Source organism: Cebus imitator, unplaced genomic scaffold (genome assembly GCF_001604975.1).
Source record: "Cebus imitator isolate Cc_AM_T3 unplaced genomic scaffold, Cebus_imitator-1.0 Scaffold243, whole genome shotgun sequence".
Taxonomy (NCBI): Eukaryota; Metazoa; Chordata; class Mammalia; order Primates; family Cebidae; genus Cebus; species Cebus imitator.
Window position 1 is genome coordinate 256,736 of NW_016107558.1, and position 26,267 is coordinate 283,002.

Sequence of the window (26,267 nt, forward strand, 5' to 3'; positions counted from 1 at the left end):
AAAATGCAATACTTCAATTAAAATAATAGAAAATTATGTTTAAAACCATGTTAATAACATTTTATAAATGAATCTACAGCCTGTTCATACCAAAGAAAGGCAAAATGTTTTTAATTTAAAGCCATGTCTACCATCTTCAGTAACTCCCTTGTATGAGAGTTTAATTTGCTAATTAGACTGATGATACCTGCCTTCATTGTGAGTTATGGGTAATTAGATATTGCAGTGAACTACAAAGAGAGAAAGGACCCCTCAAAGTGCAGCCAACCAGATCATTATCTGAGGCAGAGCAAGCTAAATTATCACCATAAAATTCAAACTAGAAGAATTGATCTAAACATCTAATGGACACTACTGAGGGGTCAAATCCCTTATACTTAGTGAATTCACACTTTACAATCTTTTTAGCAAATTAAAATGGGCTTTAATATAAGAAAAATATTCAGTGTCAGAAAATGTGTACAGAGAAATAAAAACATGTAGAGACAGTCCTCACAGAGTTCTAGAGAATTTCCTATAAACCAAAGAATACAGAAGTCTAAATCCAAAGTTGGCACAGCCATTCTCAGGTCCCTTAACCCTTTGACTCTCACTTTTCAAGACTTTGGAAGTGAGAATATTCTAGAACAACTATTCTGTAATGGAACTATGGGAAATTACTCATTAATCCCAAAAGAGGCCCTCTTAGTGCTTGGGGGTTATGGAGGAAAAATGTAAATGCATCTTGGACTGCTGAGATGTACTCATAGTGTGACATTTGACAATGAATAGTGAAGGGAAAAAACATATTTTAGTGGGCCTAACAAGTATTGGTGATCTGTGTGTAGTCCCAAGTTACTGTTGCAACACTATTTCCATGAGACAATATCTTCTGTGGTCCAAACAACAGATTTACAAAGAGACATATAGAATGCCACTTCTTTGTAATTTGATGATACGGAAAGATTTCAATGCCTAAGTAAATTACAGTAATGAGATTATAAAGTTGTCCTAAACATTTATTACTGTGGGAAATCCTGACAGAACAAGGCCCATTCAAGACACTGACACATAACGGCGTCCTTGTATTGATCACTCATCACTTAGTCATTGCCTTTGATTGTGCAATGGTGTCACTTGTGTCTTCTTTAATTCCCTGATAAGATAGTAAAGCTGCAAGCTTACACACAGGCACTCTGTTTAGCCCTTAGAAGCTTTCTTTGCAGCTTGCATACAGTGGAGCTGGGAGTCCGTCATGTTGGGGAGAACTGAGCAGAGGGGCGTGAGCAAAGAGGCACACAGTAGAACCTGTCTCTTGGTTGAGCTAGCACAATACTGCTTATATGCTCCTATTTGTGAGTCTGTGGCTTCCCAGACCTTTTTCCTTTAATTTGCAAGAGATACAAAATGATGAATTATCAGAATCTCACCAGGAAAAAGAAAATTCTAAATTTTTTGTCATTCAAGCTCAGCATTCAAAGGCATTTCTTCAGATAAAAATGCTGTTTTTCTTCATACATAAAAGTGACTTACCAGTCTTCAATTATTGGGATAATACATAAGTGTTTGTTGACTGAACACTGACCAGTCTCACTCAAGCCTAAATCAAAGTTTGACTGTCTACCACATTCTAGGAGGAAAAAACAATCCCCCAAATCCTTTATAAGTGAGGCTATTCAGGCTTCGAGCGTTGGCATGACCTGCCCATTTGTATCACCACTGCAGACCTCCCTCCCAAGCCTACTCTGATTGTAACCATGGAAAAAGAGTTTGCTTTTCCCAGTCTCATCTTCATATACCTGTTACTTACATGAAGAACAAAATACAGGGAACATATTTTGAGCTAAAATACTCTCGTGGAAAATCACATCTGTATATTTATTTTTTTGAGACACAGTCTCACTGTATTTTCCAGGCTGGAGTACAGTGGTTCGATCTTGGCTCACTGCAACCTCCACCTCCCAGGCTCAAGCAGTTTTCCTGCCTCAGCCTCCTGAGTATCTGAGATTACAGGTTCCCACCACTGCCCAACTAATTTTTGTGTTTTTGGTAGAGACTGGGATTTACTGTGTTAGTCAAGCTGGCCTTGAACTCCTGACCTCAGGTGATCTGCCCCCCTCAGCCTCTCAAAGTGCTGGGATTACAGGCATGAGCCACCATCCCCAGCCCCATCTGTGTTCTCTTACAGTGAATATTAGAAAGACAAATATTGTTTTCATTGACCCATTTGTGAAACATAGAACAGTCAATAAAAAGGGAAGTTAAGATTTTATAAAACTACACTAATAATAAGAAATGAGAATGAACCTCTATGCACAGAGAAACTCCAATACAGAGTAATTCTGACATCTGTTACATTGGATAGCAGGAAGGAATCACAAATCCTACATGAATCCCTATTGCTACAGATCATGGGAAGAGACTTGATAATATTACCTTTGATCACAAACATGCAGAGAAAGTTTGAAAAATGAAAAATACAGAACATACATGATACTAAGATTTCATTTCAATGAATATTAGGCTATACCTGTCAGAGATTCCAATAAAGCCCTCATAATGTCTTAGATATGGCAGAGTGAAAGCAGAGGGTACAAAATATATAAGCACATAATCCACAGAAAGACAGCAAATGCTCTTATTTGACATAGTAAGAACTGAGAATTTGATGCATTTTGTCACAGACAATAGGAAATATTTTATTCTATGAATAAATTATCTGATTTGATTTTGTTTCCACTATTTGCTTTTAGTTAGGCAAGACACATTTCCAAATTTAAATAGCTAAAATGTATTTCCAAATCTTTAAGAGGTAAGTTCCAAATGACTGTCTAGTATTTCATCTGCAGTCAGTCACCTTTCCACTTCAAATCAGAAGCCATAGGCTAAACTTGCTTACTAGTTTGGTATTAACTTGTCGGGGGAAAAAATCTGTTTGGTTCTTGTTGATATGACAGATATTTTTCTTTCCTGTTGTTTTACATGTATTATTTTCTTTCTTTTTTTATTTTTATTTATTTATTTTTGAGATGAAGTCTCACTCTGTTGCCCAGGCTGGAGTGCAGTGGCATAATCTTGGCTCACTGCAACCTCCACCTCCCAGGTTCAGACAATTCTCCTGCCTCAGACACTTGAGTAGCTGGGATTACAGGCATGCGCCACCATGCCCAGCTAATTTCTGTATTTTCAGTAGAGATGGGGTTTCCCCATGTTGGTCTGGCTGGTCTTGAACTCCTGACCTCTTGATCCGCCCGCCTCGGCTTCCCAAAGTGCTGGGATTACAGGTGTGAGCCACCACGCCCGGCCTACATGCATTATTTTCAATACACAAAATAATGAGCAAAGCCTTGCTGTAAAGAGCCCTTTTGTTGGAAAGAGCCCATTTCCAGGATTTTCATATGACTTTACCCAGCAGGAACCAGATGGCAGAAGCCCATCTTTGGAGTACTGGCTAGGATTACACACCGGGGCTGTCAGCCAGCAGTAACTGCATAACAGAGCTCTGGCGTGTCTGTGACTTCCGTGTTCTAAAATGGGCACTATTTGCAGTTTATGAGGCATTTTGGAAAGTGTAAGATCTAAAAATCTTATTAGTATCTCCCATCTAGATAAGAAGGTGAGAAACATAGACTTTTAAAATGTTACCCCAGGATTCATCAGTCACATACTCTCGATGCACAAACAACCGTGCATAATTCAGCTGCAACTAATGTTTTGCATTTTTTTCCTGTGCGTTCTCTACTTCCTACTTAGAACACTTGAAGGATAAGTTGGAAGAATACATGGCCCGATTTTCCAAAGTGAGGATTGTTCGCACCAAGAAAAGAGAAGGACTCATCCGGACCCGACTCTTGGGAGCATCTATGGCCAGAGGAGAAGTCCTGACGTTCCTGGACTCCCACTGCGAGGTCAATGTGAACTGGCTGCCCCCGCTCCTCAGTGAGTACAGGCTGCTGTGGCACCATCCTGGGATGCCTCAGGGGCAGTGCGCGGTTGGCCCCTATTTAGTTTGCAATCAACAAACGCTAGAGGTCCCTTCTACAGGTTTTCCAATAGAGCCTTGAATTCTACATTTTACCATGGCTGAGGACAGTTTTCCAAGTAACTGTCCTAGACAGTATTCTAAGTAATGACACAAACTTGGCATTTTAGATAATGCCAACTTCAATGTAACTTACAGATTTAAAAAGCCTTCATTTAACTTAGATATCCTCCTTTATTGTAGTCAAATTCACTGGGTGAACACTAAGAGAAAAAAGTATCCCAAAACTCCTTTACAGTCTTTCTGTAACTACAGTACGATTAAAATACACACACACACACACACACACACACACACACACAGACACACACAGAACAAGTATTACAGGATTGTTAAGCAAAGAGGAAGGAAAGTTATTCACCCCCAGAATACAGTTAAAGTGTAAGCATCTTTACATTTTCTAGGATTTAGAATGCCATTTCTTTTCTGTTATTCTTTTCACTTCTGGCACCAGCCTATATCCCTAAATATACAGTTCCCTGTATTTGCATAAACCCCTTCAAACACAGCGCTGCTGTCCAGGTGCTATGTCTTAAATGCTTACAATATGCCTAAGCCTAGGGAAAGAAGATTATGTCATAACACACTTGAACTGTTAGAAACACAAAAAAATTGAAAGTCATTTAAGCTAGAAAACATATGTATGTTCAGTTCAGGCTTCATTATTTTTATTTTAAAATGAAGTCAAATATAAAGTCCACTTGTAGATAAGAAATAAATTGTCAGCTTGAAAAAAAACACTCTTTCTAAAAGTCTCTTGGTGCACACATAGTGTTCTCCCTTCCGACTTTGCTAAATCAACTTTTGTCGTCAAAATATCCCTGGCCTTGGAACTGAAGTCACTAGCAACTGCCTTCACAATAGCTGTATCAGAAAGAACAATTTGCTATTGACTACTGTGTAGGTTTTCAGCAAGAACCAGCAAAGCTCCATTACTAAAAGATGTGGGTGGAAAATCAATTGAAACTGTATAGGATTTAAAACAAGAAACAACCAGCACGCAACACCCCCGCCACATTGCCCAACCCCACACCCCTGCACAGACGACTACCCGGCCATCCTAATAAACCGTGATGTTTAGGCGCCCCTACAGTCAGAGACTCCTCTGAGCCTTTAATTAAAAGTACCTTGTCCAAGGACATAGCAATTTAGAGCTTCATCAGCAACAGTGAGATTCCCTCAAACAGAATTTGACCTATACGGTGTTGAATGCTCAGGGAAGTCAGGAAAAGGCCTAATTTATTTATGAACCAAAGCAAACCCCTAAATGACAATTATTGCGTCTCTGACTGTTCACTCTGAATCTAACTAAAAAGAAGATAGAAAAAAAGGAAAAAAGAATAAGAGAAACCCACAACCCAAATTTTCTCATTAAAGCATCTCATTTCCTATAGTCCTGATGGATAAGAAATGATTCAAGCTCAGGATCACTATCTTTTTTTATTTTCCTCTATCAGTGTCTTGACACATCATCCAAAATGAAAAAACAGGCAGAGCCACACAGTTTCTTGGCTCATTTTTCACCTTGGGATTATACCTGAATTTCAATTTCCCATTAAGTCTGTTTGTTTGATCCCTGGAAATTGAAATGTAGGCACAAGCCGTGGATGAAAAATTAGTCATGCTGCTTTCAACCTAAGCTAGTACAGCTGGATGAGGGTGAAAAGGAAATCTGAAGGAAAAGTTGACAGTTAATTTAACAGACACATTCTCTTTGGGTCACCTTGGGATTCCGTGATGGTCAAGGAACTTGTAAATCAAGCTGATTCTGAATTTGATTGAAGAAAGTCACTGAAACCTTAATATTAAAATACCTGCAGGGATGAGAGAAAAAAATATTCTGGACCCAGCAATGATAGTCTTCTCTGTCAAAGACATCTCTGGGGGAAATGCCATTCAGTAAAATATTACTGAATGGAAATACCATTCAGTAAAACTCGTTGTAAGGCTTGCCCTGGTGGAAAACAGTTGCTTAGCCATCCCTTGGTGGAGATTAACTAGAAATGGTACTGGGGGGGAGTCTCTTCATCTGCTAATTAAACTAAAGTAAGGCAAAGGCCACCTCTAGCTCTCTTTGGCTTACCAGGATCATGCTCTAAAATTGCAACCCTTTCCACTCCAGTATCCTGCATTCCCCTTGCCCTGTTTTACTTTTTTCCCATCTCATGTATCACCTTTTAAAACACTGTACAATGTAGTTATTTATTATGTTTATTGTCTTTGCTTCATTCTTAAAGACAGAAATTTTGTGATGTTATTCATCATGGTGTCCCCAGAACCTAGAAAAAGTGACCGGCACATCGTTTCTAATCAATAAATAATTGTTGAAATATCAAAAGAGTGACCGGATGGATGGATGGATGGACAGTTGTATGAATCGATGAAAAGGCATATAGACTTAGAAGAGAATTTTTCCATAGAATGCTGTGGTTTCCATACCCTGTTTCATAAGTGTCATCAAAATAAAGCCATTTATTATCACAGCCAGTAAAACCTTAGGCATTTCATCCCACGCTTAAGAGAAACTTCTGAAGCAAACGGCCAGTTTCCTTACTGTAAGAACTTTATCCCCAACACAAATTACATTTACTTCACAATCTCATGGGAAACAAAATATGATATGGAATTAAACAAACTTCATAATTGTTCTAAATGACACGTGTTATTTGTTTACTGTCACATGCGGAGGTTTTCCAAATAACAAGAAGCTCTGACTATTAGACAGCATTGGTCTGTTACAACGAATATTAGCTAAATGCACATTCTTGGAAAGAAAGATACCTCACAGGTAGCTATTCTAGCTAAACTGAAGGATGCAAATGTCAGTGCCCTGTGCTAGCTGTTAATGTCATTGCAATAACCATACCCACATAGGAAAGGAAGGTGCTGGAACTGAAAAAAAAAATCACCACTCTGCTATCATGAGAAGCACAATGGAACACTCAAAAGGTCAGATTTGAAACTGGATTGTTAAGCAGAGGTTGCATCTTGGTTATTGCTCTCAATAGCTGCACAACCCTTGACAAGTTATTTAATTTCTCTAACCTCACACATAAATTGGGGATGACAATAATAGTTATTCTACAGGGTTGCTTAGAGTATTAGAATTGCATAAGAATAAATCACTTAGTAGTTAACTCAAGAATTTAATAGTAGCAGAAGTGATTGCAGTAGTATTATATCACCTCATACTTTTGCAAATATGAGAGGGAAGAAAATGTATAGCTTTGATCAACAGAGTTCATCTCCAAGAACAGCGGCAAAATAAGACTTGTAAAAATCTCTGGCAAACCTGAGAGCAACGAATTCTATGTATGATCTGTCAGCATTTAGAGGGGAGCAGCCATCAAGATTGGTGTGAGATTAGATACTACAAAAACCATGAAGTTAAATATTTACATTTTGGAACTTCCAGAAAGCAGCCCAGTATTTTCTCAGCAGGCTCTAGCAGTATGCTTGAAAGAACACAAGTACTGTTTATACTCTGTGAATGTTGGACGCACGATAACGTGACAGATTGGGGACAGGTCAGAGCAAAAATGTGACAGAGGTAGAGCTAAATGGACTTCTGCAAGTCTCTCTGGGACATAACTTTCTTAAAGGAAAATACAACAACTCTAATTGGGCCTAATCACTGTCCCATCCTGTTAAGTCCAGAATTCAGAGATTCCTGAAAAGTGCTCTTAGGACGACAGGGAGCCAAAGCCGCAAGCGTTATGCATTAGTAGGGGACTATAGGCTTCTCTTTGCTGAAAAATGATAGATGACCGAGGCAGGCATGTCATTTCCTGTTCTGTGCTTTCATTTTTCAGACCAAATTGCACTAAACCACAAAACCATCGTGTGTCCCATGATCGATGTCATTGACCACAATCACTTTGGGTATGAGGCACAAGCTGGGGATGCCATGCGAGGAGCCTTCGACTGGGAAATGTACTACAAAAGAATCCCCATCCCTCCAGAGCTCCAGAGGGCAGATCCCAGCGACCCTTTTGAGTGAGTAGCAGCCAAGGGAGGGGCCAAGGGAGTGAGGGCAGGTGACTCATTGCAGTGTCAAACGCGGGCTCAAGAAGACAATGAATCTCTAACAAAATGGGATAAAACAGGTGGCAACCACATGCAAAACATCAGAGAAAGGTCAGGCCTACATGCTGTAGAAAATTACCAGCTGTGCTGAATACCTGGATCACCCCTTCTTAAACTTTGCTCGGCATGAAACTGTACAGATGAAAGAACCAGGAAAATGCATAAACAGAAAATACATGTCCCTTCTTAGACACTTTCTTATTTTCCATTCTCTCTGTTCTTTTGACTTTTCCCTAAAGGGTTACTGAAAATCACTAATTTATTTTTATTTTATTAGAAATTGATATAAAATATGAACCAGTGTTTAAGCCTACTTTCTGCACCCTGTTGGAAATTGTCTACTTAGAATGGAAGAGTGCTCCCGAGCAGATGTTCCCACAACTGAAACATGGGGAATTCAATCAAAGTGATATTTCCAGAGTCAATTTTCTTTAATAATCCTGCCCCTAATTTAAGTACATACTGCACAGAGAAGAACGTACAGCAATAATCTAATGACTAATTTCTACCAAACAACATCCCGTTTTTCAGTGTGGGCATGAGAAGTGTGCATTTAGAAAAAAAGAAGAAATATGTATAGTTTAGTGTGAAAGACTATCAAGACCACTCATAGTGAATAGTAAACTTTTTCCACTAGTTAGCCCAGAGATTACCCAAGGGATGCTATAAAACTATTCCTCATACTGCACCCTTTGATGTCATTAAAATTATTATAATTTTAAAACTATTACGTATATTTTTGTTAGTACAAGAAAAATGACTGTGATCAAGGTTTTGCACACTCTGAGTCCATTTAAAATGCATTAAAATAATGCTGTCTTTTCATCAATAATACGGACTGTAAACGTTTGCAGTAAAAAGCTACTGAGTACAAAAACCACTTCTCCGACACAGTTTAAATTACAATCGACATTTCATAATTATCAGGAAAATGTTTCCTATATTTCTAGTCTATAGAAAAATGAACTCTGAGGAAGCAAAGGAATTTCGGAAGACATTAGTTTTTTTTTTTTTTTTGTAAAATGAAGCGCTCTCCTGAAACACCCAGAGCTTCTGGAGTTCGGCCTCTTTTGACTCTCCACTTACTGGAGGGTTTTTGAAAAGAAATAATAAGGTACCTTTGTTACTTCCTCAAATGCTTTGGCCAAAATTTCATGGATATTCAAAACTACTAGAAAAGCTTTCTAGTAATCTGAGTAAAAGTGTTTCTAATAAGCATTTGAAGTGGGCTCAGCTGAGAGATGCTATTGAGACTTGTCTGAAGGCAGCCATTTGAAAATCTCAATGGAGGGGCTTACAGTAGGACAAGGGACAAGGGTGTGAGTTGATATGTTAATTGGTTTGATTTAGCCATTCCACAATGTGTACATATTTCAAAACATCATGTTGTCCACCATAAATATATACAACTTTTTTTAACAAGACAAATTAGTTTCAATGTTTATCTCATGAGGAAATAAAAAAAGTTTTCAGCAGCCTGTTTGGATTGCAACAACTTATAAAGAAGAACTCACAGTTTTTTAACTTCTTTCCCATATCAATTCACTGCTACCATATATGTCAGTTCAAAAACTAGATATGAAAAAGGAAGTAAAATTTAAAACATTTTAGATGTGCATGTGGAGAGGAGTACAAAAGGGCCTTAACCACAGTAGAACTGTTAGTAGGTGCCGGCCCACAGCAGAAGAGCCACAGTTTGGCCGCTACAATGTGAAAGTGTCATGTTTTAAGGACTAGAAATTCACCCAGGCTGGCTTTCCAAATACCGTGAGAGTGACTGGCTATAATGACCTTTACTTTAATTGCACTGTGATAGTAGAGGTCCTGCTTCCTGAAATAGTGGGATCAAAACGCTATCAGCGGAATCTGCAATAGGGACAATTATAAAAGTATTCTCAGAGCCTGCACTGACAGTCGAAATTTCTGTCAGGCTGAGCCTGCCTATGGCTATTACAATATCAAGCGCCTTGCTTTTAACCACAGAGCTGGCAGAATTAGTAACTTTCAGAACTAGGTTACCTCTTGTTTCTGTCACTAACTTAGGTGGTTGCTGAACTGCCAAAAATTGCATTCATCAATTGCATATTACTATCTTTCTGCCTTAAGTCTTTTTGATTTCTAGGAATGTGGACACTTTAGCCTCTTGTAATAAATGTAACTTCCAGGAGGTGTCCACTTTGATCTTACAAAGTGTGTTCGCCTTCCTGATAATAAGAGAATGGTTGCCCAAGCAGCTCTGTGCAGTGTATCAGCAATTTCATTATCACGGCAGTCAGCTGAATGTGCTCATAAGCAGACAAGCTTTAGGCTAGAACGTGCTTCTCTGGCTGTAAAGCTTTAAGGTGCACAGAATGCAGTCTATCTGTCCATCTTTCTTATAGTGTTTCATGTTTCCAGAGGCTGCTGCCGAAGTGTATGGTTTTCTGTGGGAAGACAGGGAGAGGAGGCTGAAAAGCTAGGAAGAAAGGAACCAAAGAAGAATGTGCAAACATATCACAAACCCCAGGACTTTTCATACAATAAGGATGCAAAAGTTATCTTTCCATACCAAGTTTATCAAATGTCTTAAGTGACAAGATTTGAATTATCTCATTTATTCTGCCATTACTTGAATTTTCAGTGACTATTGATTAGAGCAGTGTTTTTCAACTTGAAAATTCTGTGAAATTAGTGTGGCATGAACAGTATTTAATTAGTAATGAATTGGACTGAATTCAATTGAAAATTTTAGAGTATTATACTAGTGGGTAAGTGTGTCATTTTTCAAATATTCAATTTCAGTTATAATGCATATGTGGTCCTGATGTGGTATTTCTTCACATAGACTACACAGTCCAAGAGATCAACATGTACCAACTTTCTAAACTAGGAATCAAGATCTTCAACAATCTGACTAGAAAAGAAAAAGATAACTCTTTGAGCATTAAGAAAGTATTTACTGATATTTACAAAAGTATCCTGTTTTTCAACAAACTGCTGCTAGAATATGAGAGACATGCAACATTCATGATTTAAATTATTATGTAGTGGTCGTAATTCCTATTGGATTGGATACATTTAAGAAATATTTTGGTCAGGCGCAGTGGCTCATGCTTATAATCCCAACACTTTGGGAGGCAGAGGTGGGTGGATCATCTGAGATCAGGAGTTCGAGACCAGCCTGGCCATTATGGTGAAACCTTGCCTTTACTAAAAATACAAAAATTAGCCAGCTGTGGCGGTAGGCATCTGTAGTCCCAGCCACTCAGGAGGCTGAGGCAGGAGAATCACTTGAACCTGGGAGGCGGACGTTGCAGTGAGCAGAGATTGTGCTACTGCACTCCAGCCGGGGCAACAGAGCAAGACTCTGTCTCAAAAAAAAAATTGGGGTGACAGTTGCAGTTGCTCACACCTATAATCCCAGCACTTTGGGAGGCCGAGGCAGGCAGACTGAGCCCAAGAGGCTGAGTCAAGCCAGGGCAACATGGCAAAACCTTATCTCTACAGAAAAAAAAAAAATTAGTGGGGCATGGTGGTGCACCCTTGTAGTCCCAGCTAATTGGGAGGCTGAGGTGGGAGGATTGCCTAAGCCTAAAGCGGTTGAAGCTGCAGTGAGCCACGATCACGCCACTGCATTCCAGGCTGGGTGATAGAGTGAGAGCCTGTCTCAAAAACAAGAAAATAAAATTAAACAAGAAATATGTTTGGCTGCTTATTAAGGAAGAAACCAAAATGTTCCCTCTTTCTGGTGGCTTTTATCGTGCTATAATGCTTTGAGGAAATTCTTATTATTCGTGGCTTTTAGAAGGTGTTCTCATTCCTGGTCCATCTTGAATTCAGGGCACTTGGAAATGAAAGACTTTTCTGTATGACAAAACATAATATGCTCCTTCCGCCATGACGACAAAGAGAAAGATGTTCATTTTCTTTCTAAAAGTTTAGAGTGGGCCTGAAGAAATTATCTTGTCCCAGGTCCCTTCACGGTGAGCAATCACTAGACAATGTACAAGATAGGCATCGACACTCTGCAGTAACTCATCTGTAAAGTCAATTTCCTACCTCAAAAGAGAGTCCTTTCTATTAGGCTTATTGACAGAAACATTTCCCTTGTATGAAGGAAATTCTGCCTTCCTAATCCCAAATTATCCTACTTGAGATACAAGAAATACCTCATTAATGACAGAGATATTAGAAATATTTGAGTACAGTTGCCATGCCTGTACTGCCCAAGAGGGAAAAACAAAACAAAATATTTTTCTTTTCCAGGTTACATATTTTCACTTCTATCACCGTGTTTTCCAGGTCTACTAGAATCCTGTAAAAGTTCACACTTGTTGATATAACTGTTATATAAATTCATTTCACTGCTGCAATACTACCAATGTTTCTCCAACTTGTCTCCAAGGGCAGCATGAAATAGTCCATCCATCATATCAGGTACCCAGGCCCTAAGACACGACTCTGTCAACTATAAAAACCAAGTTCATTTCTAGGGAATTTATGCAGGTTCCTAGATATTATGCTTCCTTTCTCTAAATACAAAGAATCAATTCAACAGTTTATTCAGTTATTTTGCAAGTTTATTGTATTTTTCGGAATCCACCTCTATTTTGTTTTGTGATTGCGGGGAAATTATCTCTGCACTGCCAGTCTTCTTCAGATAGATCTTCACAATTCCCTAAAGACTTCTAAAACTAGGAGTTTTAATCACCATCGATGGAATTCTTGCATAGAGTCATTAGTGAGAACTGACATCTTCTATTTTCCATCTATTTATACCACCAGTTTCCAAAAAGTTTAAAATAAAAATATACATACAGCAGTGGGAAAACTCTGTAATCATCCATTTGATTATCTCACAAACCACTATGATCCACAGACATATCAGTTTGAATTCAGTGATTCCTCATCCAGAGCCAATATCTAGCCTACAAATGTCCCTAGGCATGGAAAGCAATAGCCATGACCCATTGCCAAGGACCTCAAGGTAGGCACTTCAGGCATGAAAGATCCTCTGACACGGGACAAATGTGAGATCCTCGTGAGATGGTTCTGCAGTCCAGAAGTGTGAGACATAGCCCACGCTAAAATGAGGAAAAATCTACCTCTCTGCTACAGAGAGTTGTATCACCATCACATAGAAGTAGAATGCTTTCTATAGATTTGCTGATAGTACCTTCCTTTGTTCTTCCAAGGAACACAGTGAAGAACTTGCTGAGTCTCTTTCTTGTATAAGAATGTGAGAAAGTGCTGGTGCCAATACTGTGTGAAAGTCAGTGCTTCTTGGGTAACAAATGCAACTTTCTGCTAAATGTAGGCTTAGAATAAAATCAGAAAAAAAAAAGTACAAATAGGCTGGGCACAGTGGCTCACACCTGTAATCCCAGCACTTTGGGAGACCAAGGCGGGCAGATTGCCTAAGCTCAGGTGTTCGAGACCAGCCTGTGCAACACAGTGGAACCTCATCTTTTCATCTTTACTAAAATACAAAAAAAAATTATCTGGGCATGGCGGCATGTGCCTGTAGTCCCAGCTACTTGGGACGCTGAGGAGGAGAAGGGCTTGAACCAGAAGGTGGAGGTTGCAGTGAGCTGAGATCATTCCATAGCCTGGGAGACACAGCGAGACTTCATCTCAAAAAAAAAAAAGTACAAATAATCATAAATTCATCAAGTTAGAAAAAGCCTTAGAGACAATTCAACTTCTCATTTTTCCAAAAGAGGAAACTTGGGCTATACAGCCTAAATGACGTATCCAATGTCACCACTAACAGATTTAACAGCTACTGCTAGAATCTGGGGTTGCTGACTCATCATTCCATGCTATTCTTTGTTTCACACATGGTGATGGAGACAAAATTAACAGTTGTTAAATGTCTACTGCTGTGAGTCAGGGACTTTGCAAGAAAATGTACATATCTTCCTAGCCCATTTAATCCTTTCTTGGAGCCTATGAAATATATAATTTTTACAAATGAGATGATTCAGGCAGTTTTCCGAAGTTTACACAGCAAACAGTAATAAGAACGCAGAACTAAGAATTCCCACAATTCCAGTGAGATTTTCATCTACCATTCCACTAAGAAAAGATGCATTCTCTAGTGGTTAAGGAATAGTCACACTGAAACAGAGAAAAAAACCTTCAGAAAATACAATTACTTCTTCCATAAAACACAGCAATGCAGCTGGTAAATGAATTTCGCAAAGCCAAAACATCACTGACCTTTACCAATCCTTACAACAAGTCTTATTTCAAAACACGTTCAAGACCTTGGGTCAAACAAATTCACTCCAGGTCTGTCTCATACAGATAGACTGTGCCTGCACGACAGTGCCCAGTGGACAGTGTGGGTGGGGCTAAGATCGAGCCTCCGCTCATAAAGAAATGGACCCAGGCTAGGGTTGACTAACCTGGAGGAAGAGAGGCTCTTTCTCCTTGGTGAGCATAGAAGCTTCACTTTATTAATGCAAAGAAGATAACAACAGAGTGAGGATCAACTCACTTGATGCTTAGAATAAACTATTAGCTTTTATCAGCACCTTATTGTTGCACTAATTGACCTTCAAAATTTTAGTATCCCACTTGGGTAGATTTCACTGAAGGTTAGCCGACTCAGAATTTGAAAGTAAAGACAATCTGTCTTACACAAAACTCTTTCCACATAGGTTTTGACCCAATATTAGTAATTCTGCATTTAATCAAAATCAGTAAAGCATGAAATTGATTTCCATGGAAAAAGGGACTGGTCAAACTGTGAATTTAATGTAGAATGTAAGCTTAGAAGGATAACTTTGGGGATTTTCTCCACTTTCACCTCTAAGTTTCATTAGATACTGTTCATCCTCCCTTTTATTCTTTCCCGCCCATTAGGACACCTCCAGAGCCTGGAATATCCATTTGGTAGAGGGAGAACTTTGTACATTCCCTGCTTCTCAAGTCAAGTCAATATTCTCACAAATTTTGTATGATTTCCATACTATTGCTACAAATTGCTACAAATCTTATTCCCTTTTTCCTCAAAAAATCAAATTGATGCATAAAAGTACCAAAGTATGTGCTCCTTGACCTCAACCTCCATCCACGTAATTCTCTATGATTGAGGTTTCAAAACTGAAGTTCCAAACATTTGCAGGAATTAGATTAGAATCTATGTTCATCAATTTAGTCTAAAGACAAGTTCCTGGAGAGTTAACTAGGTTTTCAGCTCTCCACAATCACAACCACAGATCTTGCCTGAACTTCTCATTGTTCCAGAAGCCACTCAATTAAACTGGACAAATAATCTATTTCATGAATCCTATGTAATATGTAATATAAAAACTAGCATCTGTTTAGCACTTCATCATATGTAAAGCCTTCACTACATTATCTAATTAATTCTCTGTAATAATCCTTTCAAAGGGTTAAAGTAGATGTTGTCATTTTCTAATGCTACAAATAGAGTGAGAACCAAAGAAATGAAGAACTATCATAATGAATAAGAGGCAAAATCAGGACTCAAATCAATGCCTTCATTCATTCATTCAGATTTTGAATCTTAGATTTAATCAATAATCTCATAGGATTCACATGAATACCTTCTTTAATTCATTCAGACTTTGAATACTAGGGATAATCAATAATTTTCTTTTCCTTTCCTTTGAAGAGAAACTTAGGCACCCATTAAGTGAAGTGTTGTAACTGAGTGAGCTGGAAGGAAAGTGCCACACTCTGAGTTCCAACTGAGAGTCCTTTATTGCCAGCGACAAAGAGTCAGGTCACGCCCAAAAACATCTGGGCCGGAAGAAGGGGCTTGATTTCCTTTTATACCTTGCTTAGGACAGGGGAGGGGGAGTCTAGCTGAAGTGAAATTTTACAGAAGCAGAAGGAGCAGGTTAAAGAAAGTGGCTGGTAACCAGGAGGCAGGAGACTCCCATAGTTGCTGGTTACCAAGGGTATTTCCATACAGTCATCAAGGGAGGTAGCAGGGGGGACTTTCTACACAATCAATCACCAAGGGGGTTAGGGTATGCACAATAGCAGGTATATTGTAACTGTTGTAACTATATCCTGCTTGGATATATCCAAGGATATAGTTACAACAGTTACAAGGTACTGGGTACAGAGTGACCCAGCTGTGCACCAGAAGGAGAAATGGTGGGGAAGGGAGAGTCTAAGATGGAGTTTATCAGCCTCACATGTAAGATGGAGTCTGTTAGGCTATCACAAAGTAGTTTTTTCAATTAATGTTTTAATGTGAGTTCGTAATAAGAGCAGAAAATGAAACAGATTGCCTTGTTCGCCATACTATTTTCTTATGATTAGTCCAAACTGGACCTGATAGGTTGAATATATGAGCTTTCAGTTACTAATGAAGGGAAATGTCAACAATGCCAGCTTCTGGTCTGTTTATAACAAGATCTAATTCAATATTTGACAACTGCAAAAGGACAAAATGTTTAGGAAGAAGACTGTCAAACTTTTAAGTGGTGTCCTAAGCTACAGAAGGTGATGATAAAGGAGAAGAAATTGCTCAAGTGTTTAAAAAGCTAATCAAAATATTGAAGAAAATCAATCTCCTTTGAAAGCCCAGACTAAACACTCACTGAAGATTTTTTAAATGTAAAGTAAAACAGTATAACTTGGGCAGAGATGTTCCAAAGCCACATTGTAAATTACCCACCTCTCCTTTCGAAGCCCCCTCACCTTGGCTCTGGAGGCCCTTGGCTGTCCTGAGCCCCCAGTCTCCAGGGAAATCACATCTGACAAAGAAATTTTCCACAGGGGGTGGCAACAATCTCTTTTCCCTTGTCAGAATCAGAAATGACTATTGCTTTCCTCCGTCTCCCTGTGGGTGTGCTCTTTACCTCAACAAGATGTTCCCTATGACTTTCTCCTTCCTTTAACACTTAAAATGATATTAACAAAATCAATGCCTAAATTAGCAATCCTGGTAATTATTCCACTGTACCTTCTTGATCTTCTTTAGTTTGTCTTGGTCTCTTGAGATCTCTGGGTTCCTGGGATAGCGTGGGCTTGGAGACCTCCATTTTCTGGTTCCTGACCATGTGTCTGGACTCTTGAACCACCTTTTTTCTGCTGCAACTTCCTGTAATGGCCATTCCATCATAGGCAACCTGGTAGGTTACATGCACTATTTTCAAAGTTGATGAGATCTGTTCTTCCATCCTGAAAGAGGTGTTCACGCTTGCATACCAGCCACTCAGGACCATGGTCTCTGTGGAACTCCAGAATACACTGCTCTTCTCCACCTAAGCCTACCATGACTTTTGTTCTAACTATTCTCTGTTTCTTTGGTAACATCGCCTCTTGAACTTTGGACTTTTGATCTCATTCTTGGTTTTGCTTTACTGCTGCCGGGTTAGACAGCCCCTCCATGATCATGTGAGGGCTTGAATTCTTCATGCCAATCACCCCCAGACCTCCAGTACCACCCAATAGTGACAGATAAAACTGCATCACCTAAGACATAGCAATGACTCCCTATGTGTTGAACTGTGAGGTTCATGAATGGATTGTTGACTGTTTTTTTCTTGTAGGGTTTTTTTTGTTGTTGTTAATTTATATCTGTTATATCAACTATTATCCACTTTATTCTGCTTCCCAAACTGGTGTCCTGAGTCTGTCTGTGTGTCTAATGTGTGAGGGCAAGTTGTTCTGTCCTTTCCCTATCCTTGACATGTGACTTGACTTCATCTCATTTATTCCTTATCTGGGCATTTTCCTAATTCTGTGCTCTAGCTCTCCTCTTTCTGACTCCCCAGTCTTTTTTTTTGTTTGTTTTTGAGATGGAGTTTTGCTCTTGTTGCCCAGGCTGGAGTGGAATGGTGCAATCTCAGCTCACTGCAACCTCCATTTCCCAGGTTCAAGCAATTATCCTGCCTCAGTCTCCTGAGTAGCTGGGATTACAGGCATGCACCACCACACCCAGCTAATTTTGTATTCTTAGTAGAGACGGGGTTTCTCCATGTTGGTCAGGCTGGTCTCGAACTTCCGACCTCAGGTGATTCACCTGCCTCAGCCTCCCAAAGTGCTGGGATTACAGGCGTGAACCACTTTGCCTGGCCCAGTCTTCTGTAACTGAATCTTGCTGGCATTTAGCTAAGGAAGAAACATCCATGTACCTGTGGAAATACTGTCACACAGCCCCCTTCCCAGCACCTGAAGTTCAGCAATATTGACTCTGCCCCAATAATATGATAACAGAGCATGGCGGAATTTAACAGAACGTTCTGCCATTCGCCTAATCTTCCTCTTCCCTCCCTGCAGACAGGGATATACACCTGAGGCCTACATATTAGCTTTATTTCACTTCATTTTCTCACCTGAAGCTTCCTTGCTAAAATATCACCTATAGTTCCACTCTCCTCTTTGCTTTCCTCCTCAATTCAAAAATCCTTCTTTTTTCCGAATCATTTCAACATCAGTATTAGAATGTAAACTCCATGAGGTCAGGGAGTGCTTTTTTCTTCCATGCAGTCAGTGCCGCGTCACTAGCACCTAGTTCCTGTGCATCAAAGACACTCAATAATATATATGGAATGAATGAAATAAATTTAAGATTGTAAGAAGAAGTGGCGAGACAAGGCTGTGTATCTTTGAAAATGAGATGACAGTTTTTCAGAAAAGGATGCTAGCTACAGAAAACATTGTGGCAGGACTGAGCACAGCTATTTGTAGGGTGTCACCCACGGAGCAGTCTAAATAGAGCATAAATTCTCATAGGGGAGTGGTAGAGAGTAAAGGAGAAAAGAAATGAAGAAGACAATGGAAGGCATTTATCTGGTATGTAGAAGGAAGATGATAAAGAAATGTTTTAGAAATAATAGAATGCCTTCCTGAAATCCTTTACACTATGAATGACAATTTAAATCATTTTTAAAACCACAACCTAGTAGATAACAGCATCTTTAACAAGGCAGCCAGGTCATGATACTGATCTTCAGTTATGTCCTTTTCTAACAAACACCAAGGTGCTACAAGCATTTTGTGCTGTCTGGATTCTAGACACCAACTAGAGCCCAAGCTGGTGGGAGCAGTGGACTTCAGGAGAGTTGACCAAAGATCTGTGCTGGACAGCAGGGTGGGGAAGGGCCAGTGGGCTTGATGGTGATTATAATCTCAGAACTTATAGAGAAAGACTATAGTCTTTGAACGGGAAGGCATAACAATCCTGAACAATGTGATAGATCTGAAGTCTAGCAAAGAAAACTAAGCCTAAATGTGGTGTGCTGCTGAAGCCCTCAGTATTTATATTTGAAGAAATGATGAAAACTAGAATCTGTGTCCATGAATCAGCAAGAAGTCTCTCGTCTTGAATCATTACTCTGCCACAGAGGAAGAACAGAGTTGGCCACCAGGGCTATCGGTCAGAACTTGACTTCCATGGTATAGTGTGTGTGTGTGTGTGTGTGTGTGTGTGTGTGTGTACATATATGTAATAATAATACATTGGTATCAGGTTATTTATATGTATTTATAGGTATATGTCAATATATATATTACATTATTTACGTGTGTTTGTGAATGTGTCTGTGTGTGATAAATTTTGCTTGTAAATTGCTTCAAATGATTTTTTTAAGAAAGTGTACACATATGACTAACAGGAGTGAGAAAGAAACACAATCTGGATTTGAGTGTATACTGATGTCTTCTTGGGGGGCTTTGTTCGAGGTCTCTCGTGGAAGTAGTTGAGATTGCGCTCAGAGGTAGAGTCAGGTATAGGACCGAAAGAAGGCTTCAGAAGTGAGAGAATTCCCTATCTCAATCTTCTAACAAAGTCAGAGCAAAAAAAATTTTTTAAATAAAGTAATAACGCACATAATCCCCTGATATAAACAGAGATCAGTGACACTAGAAGAGTAGCAGACTGTCATGAGCTTATGTGTGACAGAAGTCATTTGTCCCTATTGTTTGCTGCTCAGATTATTTGGATCTAGGCTTAGTATATACAGTGAGGCTACATCCACTTGGTTTTGCCAAGATCATCACTCCCTCCTTCAACAAAATAATCAAGTGATGACTAGGATGCCAAATTATAGGGACAATATATTCTTTCTTTCTATTTTTCTTTCTTTCTTCTTTCTTTCTTCTTTCTTCTTTCTTTCTTCTTTCTTCTTTTCTTCCTTTTTCTTTCTTTTTCTTTTCTGATCTAATACTTCTTGGGATAGAACCATCTAGAAATACATTTTAAGAGAAAGAACTGTCTGTTTTGTGTCCTGGAGTGCCAATAAATATGGGACAAAATGAACTCTTGCACGAGGGAGGGAGGGAGAGTAAATGGCATAATTCAGTGGAAAGGCTGAGGCCAGGCCATCAGTCAGGAAGGAAAGGCTCTTGCTGACTGGGCACTGCAGGTGGCAGCTTCTGATTCAAAGTGACTTCGAGGCATCTTCCCACTCCAGCCTTCTTCACTGATGGAGCTTGGTGGCAACATGAAGATGTTTGCCATTTTGCTGTCTTCCTATGGGATGTTAGCTTGTTTTTCTATCAGTGGGAACTAGGTTGGAAGCCCAGGACTGCCCAGATCCTGCTTCTGGGATTGAGGTAAGACGGGGCAGGAGAACAGGATCTTAGGGTCTTCCAGCCTGCACTGGATTGCTGGGAAAACTCATCCCAGGCCTTCTAGAAGTGGTACACAAAGGGAGAAATTGAGTAACGTGGTGGATAAGGTAAAAGTATACAATGAAAGAAAGAATGATTACATCATAAGCCACAAAAGCAGAAAGTAGGTTTGAATGCCATGTAGGACGAGGGAAGCTGCCGGGGAAAGCTGAGCGAAGCTGAGACAACCGGAATCCGCACATACAGAAGCCAGCACGGGATCAGGCCATATTTCCCTCCTCCTCGCATGTATCCCCAGCCATCCCACCGATTTAAAGTTAGTGAAGAATACGTGCTGCCTACATATTTTCCATGGCTTAACACTGCTCCAAGAATTTACTTTTTAGTTTTGGGTAGGAATAGAAACCATCTCATAGATGATAATTGTAGCATATGGAGCAGATTTCAAACATACAGTTGCAATGCAAGTGGGCATGAATGTAACTTTCTTTATCTACATAACGGAACCTCACAGAGCCCCGGAGTCCTGCTTCCCCCATGAGCAGCAGGCTGGCTCCTAACACATTCAGGTACAGGCATAGGTGGCATATGGCTAAGTATTTGGAAGTTTATAAACTGAGTTAGCAAACTACTGTATTCTGTTCTGTCTTCCTTCCTTGATCAATATACCTCCAAAACAACCCAGAGAGCAGGATGCATGCAGAATTGCTCCTTAGCGTCTGTTCAGCTGTCGTGGCACCTGTGGGCAGGCAGGACAGCAGCCCACAGCCCACACCTTCCCTTCCGGCTTGTTCTGTGCCTCCACAGCCCGTGGGCACGCGCGATGCAGGTGAACGCATCCAATTCCTTCTTCAAAAATAGTCAACCTTTGCCCAAGCCCCAGACCTAAGAGTATAAATTCCAAACTACAGGAATGCAGCCCATGGAAAAAGAATCAAATAATGGAATGATGCAGGCCTTTGAGGTAGGCTCAGAATCCTTTGTGCAGGGAGTAATGGAGTCTGGAAAATGCAGTTCACAAGAGGTGTGCAGCGTGTGGGGGTGGGAGGAACGGGACGTGCCTTTAGCTTCCAGACTACCCATCCCATAAGGAGAGGAACATCCAAAGGAGACCAGAGCATGGCCCTCCTTCCTGAATCTCAGGTCACTGGACAGCAGGAAGCCCCTGATCTCACCAAGTAAACGTGTATTTCTTCTGATCCAGAACTTGGTATCTTATGGGTAGATTCTCAGTAAATTCCCAATTCGAACTCAGTCCGTTCAAAGGTCTAACTCCGTGCCAGGATTCTTTTCCTTTCCAAACTGCTCTGCTCAACCTTCCTCCATTCTCCTCCAATCTCCAGATGGCATCTTGATGGTGTGGGAAGTCCCGACAGGGGCAGGTGTCCTCTGACGCTTTATCCTTCTCAGCTAGCCTTAGCGGGACTCAGATGGGGTGCAGCAGACCTTTCAAAAGAGGCTTTGTCCTCACTGGATAACCTGTCCCAGCCATCACATCTCCACCTGCTCTTTTGCATGGTAGGGTTCCTCTCCCTCTGACTCAGCTCTACCTAAGTTCTAAGTTCTGGCTAAGGACTAGTCCGAGAGGCCCAGCCGCAGCTCTTACTGAGCCCTGGCTTTGGGTTTGTTCAGTCCCAAATCTCACAGATGAGCCCCTTCAGCCTGCTTCATAGTGCAGGTCCTCTAGCATTCAACTCTCTTCTGCTCCCCTCCCTCCAATAGGCAAGATTCCACCCATTGCAGGTTATGGAGAACCAGGACATGCTATCTAAGGCTCTGTCTGCCTAACCAACCCCCCCCCATGCCACCATTCTATTGTAATGAGCTTCCTCATGTCAGCATAGAGTGTGTTACTCGGAGGGATCCACAAACCATGAATTCTAGGCAGGAAGTAGGGACAATCCCTCTATGTCCTGGAATCCTAAAACCTATCTGGAATCTTTGTCTCCCCACCACACTCCACCCACCAGGACCCATGAGAACTGGGCCAAAACCTCCTAATTCTGACTTTTTGGAACCAATACCTCATGGTCCCTCTTTCAACAAATCATTGTTATTGCAAACAAAAGCGCTGTTTCTTTTTGATAAAAATTCAGTGGATGAACTGAATAATGGAAGGATCCAGGCTAAAGCCCATGCTTGCAATCTGGAGGAGAAAGCCAAGGTGAAAGCCAAGCTGAGCAGTGACTTTCTTATTCTTGGTGATGCATTGCCTTCCTCTAAACCAAAAGAAGCCTGCACTCCCTTGGGCAGAAAGCCAAATATGACAAGAAAAACAAAGAAGAAAAATTTTATCAATAATAATTTCTTTCAAAAAATATTATCTCACTATACAAGTTTTGTTTTCCCCCACTGCATTCTTTAAGTGGTAGAGCAAGGAATAAAAAATTTTAAAAAGCCTTCTGCTTGCACTTTAGACATTGAAGGAAGAAAGTAAAGGAGGAAAATACACTGAGCCGGGCGTGATGGCTCAAGCCTGTAATCCTAGCACTTTGGGAGGCCGAGGCAGGCCCATCGCCTGAGGTCAGGAGTTTGAGACCAGTCTGGCCAACATGGTAAAACCCCATCTCTACTAGAAATGCAAAAATTAGCCCAGCACGGTGGCAACGCAACTGTAATCCCAGCTACTTGGGAGGCTGAGGCAGGAGAATTGCTTGAACCTGGGAAGCGGAGGTTGCTGTGAGCCAAGGTCGCGTCATTGCACTCCAGCCTGGGTGACACAGCAAGACTCTGTCTCAAACATTAAAATTTAAAAAAAAAAAAAAATACACTGAAGTGCTCCAACCCTGACTAAACCCTCCTTACTTTGTCAATTGCTTTCCCTGTACCCCATGCCCCACAGAGAGAAAAACTTTCTTGTCATCTTACGTCGCCCCTCATTCAGGGGCCACAGTCAACCCTGCTGTCAGAGAAGGACCATTTCCACCAAGGTCTTCCACATCCTGTAAGCCTACCAGTCTTTTCTTCAAACATGTGATCTGATCACCATCATGTGTTAAATTAGCGCAAACAAAGAGAAGAAACAGAACAAACCAACAGAACCTAGAAGAAACAAAGATACTTATTTTAAATAATTAAATTATCCTCCTTCACCATCTACAACAGTTTCTGTGTGGAAAGGAAACAAGCACAATCCTCATGGATTTAAAATATGATGACTAAAAGAAAAAATTCAATGGATGGACCGAATAATAGAAGGAACCAGGCTAAAGCCCACGCTGGCAATCTAGAGGAGAAAGTCAAGGAAATCCCTCGAGCTATAAGGCAAAAAGATGGAACCAAAATCTGGGCTATTTTCTTATGGCTTCCATAACAAAGTACCACAAACTGAGAGGCTTGAAGTAAGTGAAACTTGTCTCACAGTTCTGGAGGCAAGGAGTCCTAAGTCAAGGTGTCAGCAGAGCCGCGCTCCCCCTGAAACACTGGGCAAAGATCTGTTCCAAGCCTCTCTGAGCTTCTGCAAGCAGCATTCATTCCTCAGCTCGTGGAAGCATCACTCTGGTGTACTCCCGTGTCTTCACATCCTCTTCCCTCTGTATGTGGATGAGACGCAGCCTGAGACAGAAGAGTTACAAGACAGGACAATGGTGTGCAAGACATATGCCATCCACCTGCATGTACTCTTAGGAGGGCAAAGCGAGAGCCAGGGTTCAGATCCATGAGGATGTCAGCAGAGAGCGTGTCTGCCTGCTCCTGGCTGGAACTTCACACAGTGACTCCTCATAGTAGCTACTGAGTATTTGTTGGATGAAGGAATGAGTTTGGAGTCAGTATTTGTAGGTATGCTCTGTGCTCGGTGTTTCTTTCTACCCATCCTTCAGCACCTCATTGCTTCAGGTTCCGGAATCTGGTATCCATGTTTGAGCAGCACAATGAAAGAAGAAGGTAAAATATTTACTAGAAAGTAAATGGGGATGCAGGGTCTGGGACCTATAGTAAGAAGATTCCTCTTGCCTCTAGAAAGAGAAAATACAGCAAAGAACTTCAAGTGCTTATTTACACACAAGTGAATAATATAAATTAGAAGTATTTATTCACCATAATGAACATTTTGCAATGCACTGTCTTGTATGAAAACAAAACGCAGTAGATAGAGCCTTTAAGTAATAGATTTCTGACTTTCTGTATTCCTAACCTTTGCTTCTTAGTATCTAAAAGTTGAACTCGGCACATCCTCCAAACTACCTCTTGGCCCCTGAGACATAAAATTCATCTTGGTCTGATGAATACTTTCTTCCAGTTTTGTTGGTGAAATTCCCTAGAAGAGATATGGATAATTTTAGAAGCCTGAGAAACAAAATCAAAGGAAATCTAATTCCACAAAGAATGCTGAGTCTCAGCCTCAGTTTGGTGATGCTGTAGATGATGGATGTCAAAGAAGAAGATGAGACACAGAAAATAAAACAGAAGAAGCTCAAAAAAAATGCTGAGTCTAAAAAATAAACTATAATTCTGGAAGACTGTATCCCAATAAGTATACGTATATCTAAAACTTTAATTCAAATAAATTCCACCAAAAGACCATTTTTCTTATCTGAGGTCACACCGAAGCCCAAATAATTTTATCTTAACTAATAGCAAATTTAAAGTAGCAAGTAAAAATTTATTGAGACAAATTCACATAGCAAAATAGATAAAGAAAATTTTTCCTAAAGACTCTCCTTTGTTTTACACCTTTGACACGCCAGGGATCAAGGAATTCTTACATGTAACCAGGGCCAAGCTTTCCGATTTGAAAAAAGATGTGCAAATGGCTGATAGTAAAAAGATGACCAATAGATCAAATCTTTATAAAGAGTCTATTTTTAAATTCAGAATTATTGTAGAAATCTAGGCCAGAATGGGACTGGTATTGTGATGCTGAAGTGAGCCTAAAATATTAAAACGGTCGTTTACTCCAACTTTTGTTTGTGCTATACTGCCACCTGCTGGTAAAAAGATAAATCGTTTTTAAAAGCAAGCATGGACAAAAGGTCAAAATCTTTGTTTTCACAAAGGAGGTTTTGGCTTCTAAATTAAAAGTAATGTACACAGGGAATCGAGAAGGATAGCATCCAGGCAGGACACCCAATGTGTCCCAAGTTGAGAGATATGAAATACACCCTGACTGTAAGGTCACCAAGCAGCCACAACGTGGCATTATTTATAGGTGAATAGATTGATTGACTAAATCTTTCTGGTCTCTTCTCTAACAGAGCTCCCTTGAAGGTAGTGCAGTGTCACTAGTGTCGCTCTCCATTATGTAAGATGTGGGGACCAGAAAAAAAAGAGAACTCAGAGATTCTCAAGAGTAGGTTAGGAAGGTATGTGGAGATAAACGGCTGGGGCCTAAAGTAGATATGAACAGAAAACGAGATTCAGAATTAGGCAGGCGCGGTGGCTAACACCTGTAATCCCAGCACTTTGGGAGGTGGGGTGAGTGGATCACTTGAGATCAGGAGCTCGAGTGAGCCCGACCAACATGAGGAAGCCCTGTCTCTACTAAAATACGAAAATTAGCAGGGTATGGTGGTGTGTGCCTGTAGTCTCAGCTACTCGGGAGGCTGAGGCAGGAGAAAAGCTAGAACCCAGGAGGCGGAGGTTGCGGTTGCAGTGAGCTGAGATGACACCACTCCAC

General features: G+C 40.4%; 1 protein-coding gene across 1 annotated transcript in view; it reads left to right on the top strand.

The window, feature by feature from the left end:
- Nucleotides 1-3,736: 3,736 nt before the first annotated feature.
- Nucleotides 3,737-26,267, top strand: part of GALNTL6 (polypeptide N-acetylgalactosaminyltransferase like 6) — a 232,000-nt gene continuing 209,469 nt past the window's right edge. Inside the window, exons 1-2 of the mRNA XM_017498515.1 lie at nucleotides 3,737-3,918; nucleotides 7,834-8,017. Coding sequence (XP_017354004.1) covers nucleotides 3,762-3,918; nucleotides 7,834-8,017 — 341 coding nt within the window. The 5' untranslated portion in view covers nucleotides 3,737-3,761. The remainder of the gene's footprint in view (nucleotides 3,919-7,833; nucleotides 8,018-26,267) is intronic.